This window comes from Morone saxatilis, unplaced genomic scaffold (assembly GCF_004916995.1).
Source record: "Morone saxatilis isolate NCDOM2014 unplaced genomic scaffold, NCSU_SB_2.0 Contig17, whole genome shotgun sequence".
Lineage (NCBI taxonomy): Eukaryota > Metazoa > Chordata > Actinopteri > Moronidae > Morone > Morone saxatilis.
In genome coordinates, this window is record NW_023339729.1 from 24,804,387 (window position 1) to 24,812,201 (window position 7,815).

The following is a 7,815-nucleotide window of genomic DNA, read 5'->3' on the forward strand; positions in this document are numbered from 1 at the left end:
GACAGTTTACCAATGCTTATACATTGATATAAAACATTTATTCAACATTTTCTGTTATGAAAACTTCTATAATTGTACAAGATATCTGTCAATAGTATTACATTTGAATTTAACAGTTTAAAACTATTAAACAAGTAAATTCTGTGAAAGAAATATAGATTGGCAAATATATTTTAACTGTATTTTTATTTTATAGAATTAAATTTGGGAAGTTTTGATTAACCCTCTGGCTTTGTTCAGAATCACTATCCACTGGCTGATCGTAGCCAGAAATGGCCACTAACAGACTGAGTCTGTAATTGTTTAGATTTTTTATTTTTTTTGCAACTTTTACTTTTACATTTTTAAGTCTTGAGTTTAGAATGAAAGCCATTTTACCTAAATTGTATGAATTTATACTGTAAATAACAAGGAATTGAAAAATGTAGTTTTACTGGGTTTCAACTGGCCAGAAGTGGCCATGATAGAGCCAAGTTGTACAATTGGATGTATACAGTATATTCTTGATATATTTGAAAAAATCCAGACCCTTGAAAATTTCATTCCATATGCATTAACACAGCTAAAATGGTCAAAAAAAAGAAAGTGAACTGGACACAAATGGCCAGCATAGAGCCCCTGGGAAATGCCCCTAAATAGAATAAAACTACCTGTAAACGGCCATTTATTTTTATTCTAGCAGTTGGATCTCTATATAATGATCGAATACACCCAACCAAACAGTCATTGAAGCCCAGCCTCTCTAACACTCTTTACAAAAAAGGCCAACTAACTCTGTCAAATGCCTTTTCTGCATTGAGTCTGACCAGAGCTGCACTAAAGCGTTGTTTATTAACCTGTTCTATAATGTGTAGGCCTTGTCTTATGTTACCCTGTGTTTGTCTGCCTTTTATGAACCCTGGCTGATCTTCATTTATTAAGTCGGGCCAAAAGTGTTCTTTTTAAAATATTCGATTTAAAGAATTGATACGTTCAAAATAGAAATTGGACGATAGGTTTCACAGTATTCTCTATTTTTATCTTCTTTTGGGATGACTGATATTCCATGATGGTGGAGCCATTAATTTAAAGATTCTAGCAATACAGGGGTGAGGTCTTCTTCTTTGTACCATTCAAAAACCGTCACTCCCTTAATTTGTTTACTAATTGCCATATCCAATTCTTTTTTTGTGATGGGGCATTTAATATTTATGGATGGGAGATCTAACAAAACTAAGTATTGTTTCATATTTCCTTTCGTCGACAAGGCTGTGAGTACAAGTTTCATAATAAGCCTTTAAGATTTTATGATATATAACTTTTTCTGGTACTCAGGTTTTTTTATTACTGAAAGGATTTCTGATCTTGTGGGTTGAAGTTTAATTGTTGTGCCCTGATTTGGTTTTTACTTAATGGACATTTCTGTTGAGAGTTAAAGCAACTTCAGCCGTGATACATTTATTCAGAAACATTTAATAATTACGGTTGATCAGTGAAGTCAACTTCTGAACTTTAAATGATAAGATGGAATAATGAATGAATTATTCAGACGTCTCCTCTTCAGCCCATCAACACTGAAACAAACAAACACATTATTATTATTATTAACATTATTAACTACATTGTGCTCATGAATCCACTGTCAGACTGAAGAAAAAACTAAAAACCAGACTGTAAATATATACAACAGGTAATATTGTTACACTACGAACGGGGAGGGTGAAGTGAAGGTTTATCTACAATCTACAACTGCACAGTTAGATGATACTAAATCCCTCCACACTGGACCTTTAATGTGAGTATGAGTGTTCGGAAGACTACAGACTGAAAAAGTCGCAACGGTGCAGTCCTAATATTATATTGTGATATTTTGTATTATTTATATATACTGTATATGTTGTGTTTTTTAACTCCCAACCACTAGGTGGTAGTGTTATAAACAGACTCTGGTGTTGTTACAGCGACTGTGATAAAGAAAAATACACACGTTCATTATCCCAGTTTATCACAATATATTGAATTGTAACCCTGTATCGTGATGTATCGGTGGGTTCTATAGCTAGCTATAACAACAAAAAACAGAGTGATGTCAGAGTGATGTCACTACCTGTAGCTGTGCCGACAGGTGTTCAGGCAGCTGGACCCCTGCAGCTTCCAGCAAGATGATGGTTTCTGTCAGAGGGAAACTGGAGGAAGAGGAAGACTCTTCATCACCGTCAGCATGCTGAGTCACCTGCTGCAGACTGCACACACACACACACACACACACACACACACACAGAGAGGTCTCAGGTGAGTTTACCTGTGATTGAATGAGTCCAATGCGAGTCTCAGTGAGTTTTACCTGGTCCTGACTGAGTCCAGCAGGTTCTTCATGTGATATACCTGTTGCTGACTGAGTCCAGCAGATAATTTGTGTACATGTGTGTCCAATCGTAGATGATTGACAGCAGGGAGTCTCTGAAGGGTCGGAGGTCAACCTGCAGCCAGCTGTGCAGAACGATGATATCATCGAGGTCAGCAACCTCCCTGCTCAGCCTGTGGAGTGACTCGATCTGAAACAGGTGAGGTCACAGTGATGACTCAGCAACATCAGCCAGCAACAACAAACCTGACCAACACCTGTCGAGAGCAGGGTCTCTACCCACGATGCACCAAAACAACATTTACTATAAAACAATACGGCAGTAAGACACATAGACAGGTGTGTCTCACCTCCCTCTGGAAGTCCTTCAGGGTGGGCGGGGCCTCTGCGGCATCCAGCTCCTCAGGTCCCAGCCGTCTGCTGTAGGTCAGGAACTCCTGCAGCACCACCAACCTGTCACTCTGCCACAGGAACGAGTACCTGTTCAGCCCCTCCCTCAGACGCTCTGCCTCCTCTCTCACCTGCAGCAGGCGATGCATCACTTCCTGTTCCAACACTGAGAGTTCTGGACTCTGCTGCAGACACACCTGAGAGACAGACAGACACACCTGAGAGACAGACAGGTATATCAGAAATGTTTCTCTACCTGCAGTCTGGAAAGAACTGAATGTGTGATGTCACAGTCACCTGGTAGTTGCCTTGGCGACTCACAGAGATCCTGGGTGGCAGACTGGCTGCTGTGTAGATGTCACTGATGATGTTCTTCAGGAGGTCAGAAAGGCCGTCGCGCACTGACGGATCAAACACACTTCCTGTTTCCTCTAACTGCAGAATCAACGCCAACAACGCCCCACTGCAGCTCTGAACACACACAGTAAAGAGACGCAGTAGAGCGCAGTAAAGAGACGCAGTAGAGCGCCAGAAAGAGCATTAGAGCCGCAGTTAAAGGGACCAGTAGCAGGCGTAAAAGACCGCAGATCTAGGTAGAGAGCGCAGTAAAGAAAAGAGATTTATGGTTTCGAGGTGTTGTAGCGCTGTGCGCCTGTGGTTCCTGTGGGTTCATGTAGTTCAGACAGGAAGTGTTCAGTGATCTTGAGCATGCTAGCTGGAACAATTTGTCCTGACCTTGTCATCAATGTGGTCCAGATACCTGATCCAGGACTCAAAGGAGTCCTCAGCTCCGTACAGACTCCTGTTAACCTGAGAACCAGAATCACATCAGGACCAGACTCTCCTCCTTCTGCTCCACCCCCTCAGGTGTTATCTGTGGTTACCTGTGTTAGCTTGAGCAGCTGTTGTCCCTCCTCTCTGATTTGTCTGTAGCTCTCCCCTGTAGCTCCGCCCTCCAGCAGTGAGTCACCTGAGCGCTGCAGCAGGTGAAGCTCCGCCCAGCCCTGCAGGTGCAGAAACACACGGATCCAGACTACAGTCCTGAAACCAAACTCTAACCTCCAGTTAACATTAGACAGAGTTTAAGGTCAGAGGTCAGACTAACCTGTATGATGTGTGTCATGGCGTCCATGTTGTTTCTGGCTTTGCTCACTGTGGAGTGGAAGATTAACAAACTCTCTCTCCGCTGCTCCACCAGGTGCTGCACACCTGAACACACACACACACAGTAACCTGTCATTAATATAATCACACAGTATCAGATATTCTCAGTGGAGTCTCGCTCATGGAGTTGTTTGTTCGCTCAACTTCTCTGTTCAAAGCCTCTTTGGGACGCCCCAGTCACAATGTTAAGGTTATGAATATAATCCTGGTTCTCTGACTAGCATAAGTGAGTGTCTCACTATGGGAATGCCTCCTACGTGACCTCGTCAGAAGCTCAAATAACATGACGCCTTTTACCTTCATTGTTGTACAAGAAGAGACACCCCACTGATCAATGAACACATAAACAACAAGGTTATTAGAAAGATCAGCTGTGATTAGAAAAGAGGAGAGCCTTAACTTGTTTATTATACAGTGTGTGGTCGCTCGTGGAACAACCAGACCAGTTCCAACAGAAAACAATGAAACAGTTGAGACGCGCTGTGATGTGTCATGTTATGTATCACCTTCACAGCTCCAGGTGTTCCTCTGCAGTTCTGACAGAGCCCGGTACAGGTCCTGCTGCTGGTCCTGGATCAGAGGAAGCTCCACCTGCAGGGCGCCACTGATCACCTGAAGGAGGAATGCAGTCTGTCACATGACTTTCACCTTCACCTGGACCTGTCAGCTTCAGGACCACAGTGCTGTCTGTGTGTGAGGGTACCTGGTTGTAGCAGGACACCATGTGACCCAGGCTCAGGGAGCTCTGAGTGACGTCTTCTCTGATGGTGAAGAGCCGAGCAGTGTGGGGGAGGAGCTCCACATCTCTCTCTCTGCTCACATACCTGAGCTCCCTCAGCACCGCCTCCAGCTGCACACACACACACACACACAGACACACACAGAGTTAGATTTAGAAAGGTCTTACAGGTGTGTATGAGGACATAATCTAGATACAATCCAAAGCAACAAGTGTCCATTCTCCCTTAACAAGATTTTCAAGTTATTTAATCAATGTAGGCTCCAAACAATACAGTATAAGTAAGACAAATAAGACAGTATATTGATGGTCAGAAAAAAATATGACATTTGGAGAAGAACACAACAAAATATTTTGTGGACAACATTAAATTCACAACACTTAAAAACAAAGTTCATAGTTTGAAATTGAAAACTGGCGACTAATTTAACAGTCGACTAATCGGAAATTTAAATTTAGAGTAATCGACTAGTCTAAAAGTAAGAAAACGCTCAGAAAACAGAAAGATTTTAAATATTGTAAACACTCTGTTACTACCCGCGATATCCTGTTACACACATTATATGCGGAGCAGTTTGTTCCATTATCAGATTTACATGTCAGTAAATGCGTTGGGATGCTACTGAAATGGACAAGATATGGACAATAACTTTGAGCTGACAACATCGACAATGATTGTGAAGAAAATGAAGACGCTGTTCATCTTATGAGATGAAGAGAGAAACCACTCTCATGGCTGATTCATGGTTGTGAGATAACCTGATACATTTAGTATCCTTAGAGGTTTTATTTGTGATGTGAGTCTGCAGACAGGTAACTCTCCAGCTCCTCTTAATCAAACCATTTTTGGATTTATTCTGACCTTGTGGCTGCATTTCACTCCCAGCATGCCTCGCTGTTTTTGTTGTATCAGAGGTTGTTGAAGGATGAACGCACAGTCTGAGTCCAGCTGGCAGCTCCAGTCTGTCCTCAGTTGGTCTCTGAAGTCCTGCAGGAAGTCCAAAATCTGCTGGGCTCTCTGCTGGACCAGCTGGGACTTAGCTGAGCCCATACACCTGAACACAACACAGACTGTCATTAAAGACTGAGTCCAGGTACCTGAACACAACACAGAAACTGAGTACAGGTACAGACTGAATCGTGATAATGTATCTCTCCAGCATACTTGAGCATACGATTAATTGTGTAAACCAACCCTTCCTGTACCAGCCAGGAGACCTCACTGTGTGTGTGTTCTGGTTCTTACAGGTATTCGACCTTCCTGTAGTTCTCCAGAGTGTTTTCAGTTCTCCGTTTGAGCTGTTGAGTCCAACAGAGTCCGGCTGCAGCGGTTGGAGTGAACCTGCTGAATGTCTCTGGTTTATCTCTCTGACAGTAGAACAGCACCTCAATCTGGTCCAATTCCATCAGGACAAGCTCCACCAGACGGATCAGTTGAGGACGCAGCTGATCCTGGATCAGAGGACGGTCCAGCACGCACTTGAACATCTCCACCAGCTGAAACACAGAACAGATCAGACCAGAGCTCCTTTACGGTCAGTGTGCTCTGTGGCCAACGGAAATGTGAAAACCAAAATCAGAAAACGGTGTTCCCTGCAGCTGTGGGACTGTGGTAGATCTGTAGACCGGTACCTTTGAAGCAGACAAGAAGTCGCAGCAGTTCTCAAAGGCTTTGCTGAGGACAGACCCCAGCCGTCTGTCCAGGTCCAACATCTGATCCTGAAACTGATCCAGGTGCAACCTGGGGCTCTGGGAGAAAGAGGAAGAGGAGTCACATACAGCTCAGGTTCAAACAGGAAGTTCCAAACACATCAGCTGACTGTCACCTGGTCGTCGGGGTCGGTGGGGTCACATTTACACTCAGACAGAACCGTCACATGACTCAGGAAGTCCTCATACACGCCCTGAACCACATCAGTCCACATCCTGCCGTTGACACCAGACAGGACAGTCTGATCCACCTGATTAAACTGCAGAATGACACAAGACGCCTCCTGCAGGAGGACAGAGGAATAACGACAAACACAAACTACACTACACTCAAAGTACTGCTGATGCTCAGTGGACATTTACTCAAGTACTGAAGTACAATTCTCAGGTACTATTATTTGATTTTATGATACCCAACTCATTATTCCCTCATTATCCCAGTTCACCACCACCAGTGTTTCAGTTTAACCAGTAACCCTGTAAACTGGAGACTAGGGGTACAAACATTTACTGATACAAGTCAGAAATCAGTTTTGTCCTTATACATGCGAATACATCGGTACACAGACTCCTGAATGAATCTAAATGTACCATTAACTAGTCGATGGTCCGATTCTACATTTAAGAATCTGCTGACTGAAGCTTTGCAACTAACGTCTTGACTCTCCTGAAAGGTCAAATTGTGAAATTCACAATATGTGACGGAGTAATTCTGTGGTCCTCTCACTGAAATATTGTATCCAAGATGAGTTTGATCTGCTGATAAAGGAACTGTCTCATTCTCAGTTCCTCCCTTGTTTCTCTCCACTGGAGGTTCCTCTGCAGGCTGTCGACCGTCTCTGCACCGCGGCTACAAGAAGCTGAGCTATCCTCCCTGTCTGTCTGTCTGTCTGTCTGTCTGACAGCTGACGGGGTCCAAATTATTGAACTACTAATAAATGCAGCACTGTGTGTGTGTGTGTGTTTGTGTGTGTGTGTGTGTGTGTGTACCCGGATGCTATGCAGCTGTGTGAGAAAGTTGTCCAGGTGTTTGAAGAGCAGGTGTAGAGGAACGTCCCAGGTCTGTGTGACTCCATCCTGCTGTCAGAGTGTCAACAGTATACTTTCTCACACACATAGTAGTATTCACATACACACACAGAGTATTCCTGCCAACAGCTCGTCATTGAAATGACATTAAAACTATGTAATTACTAATTAAGCATCCATGTTACAGCTGCTCAAGTCCTGACACAGCTAAGCAGCCAATCACACGATCAACTGTAGTGAAGTAGTAAAAACTACAGGCAGCCTACAGATGATCTAACAGGATGTTAACGTTTCTGTGACTTCCTGTTTATTGTTTGAAGGAAGCTGTCCGACTGTCTCCTCCTGCTGCTTTGTGTAATATTTACAGTATTTCAGTTTTCAGCCACAGTTTGAAAAAAAAGAATCAATGGAATCAATAAAATTTGCATCAAAGCATTTC

The 7,815-nt window shown here is 43.3% G+C and overlaps 1 protein-coding gene across 1 annotated transcript in view; it reads right to left on the reverse strand.

The window, feature by feature from the left end:
• Positions 1–1,481: 1,481 nt before the first annotated feature.
• Positions 1,482–7,815, reverse strand: part of LOC118326952 (dynein heavy chain 17, axonemal-like) — a 7,018-nt gene continuing 684 nt past the window's right edge. Inside the window, exons 2-16 of the mRNA XM_035660116.1 lie at positions 7,338–7,424; positions 6,464–6,631; positions 6,270–6,386; positions 5,884–6,134; positions 5,500–5,692; positions 4,602–4,748; positions 4,405–4,510; positions 3,840–3,943; positions 3,619–3,738; positions 3,470–3,544; positions 3,032–3,205; positions 2,695–2,931; positions 2,365–2,534; positions 2,087–2,222; positions 1,482–1,553 (exon numbers count right to left, since the gene is read on the reverse strand). Of these exons, the coding sequence (XP_035516009.1) occupies positions 1,548–1,553; positions 2,087–2,222; positions 2,365–2,534; positions 2,695–2,931; positions 3,032–3,205; positions 3,470–3,544; positions 3,619–3,738; positions 3,840–3,943; positions 4,405–4,510; positions 4,602–4,748; positions 5,500–5,692; positions 5,884–6,134; positions 6,270–6,386; positions 6,464–6,631; positions 7,338–7,424 (2,091 nt within the window). The 3' untranslated portion in view covers positions 1,482–1,547. The remainder of the gene's footprint in view (positions 1,554–2,086; positions 2,223–2,364; positions 2,535–2,694; positions 2,932–3,031; positions 3,206–3,469; positions 3,545–3,618; positions 3,739–3,839; positions 3,944–4,404; positions 4,511–4,601; positions 4,749–5,499; positions 5,693–5,883; positions 6,135–6,269; positions 6,387–6,463; positions 6,632–7,337; positions 7,425–7,815) is intronic.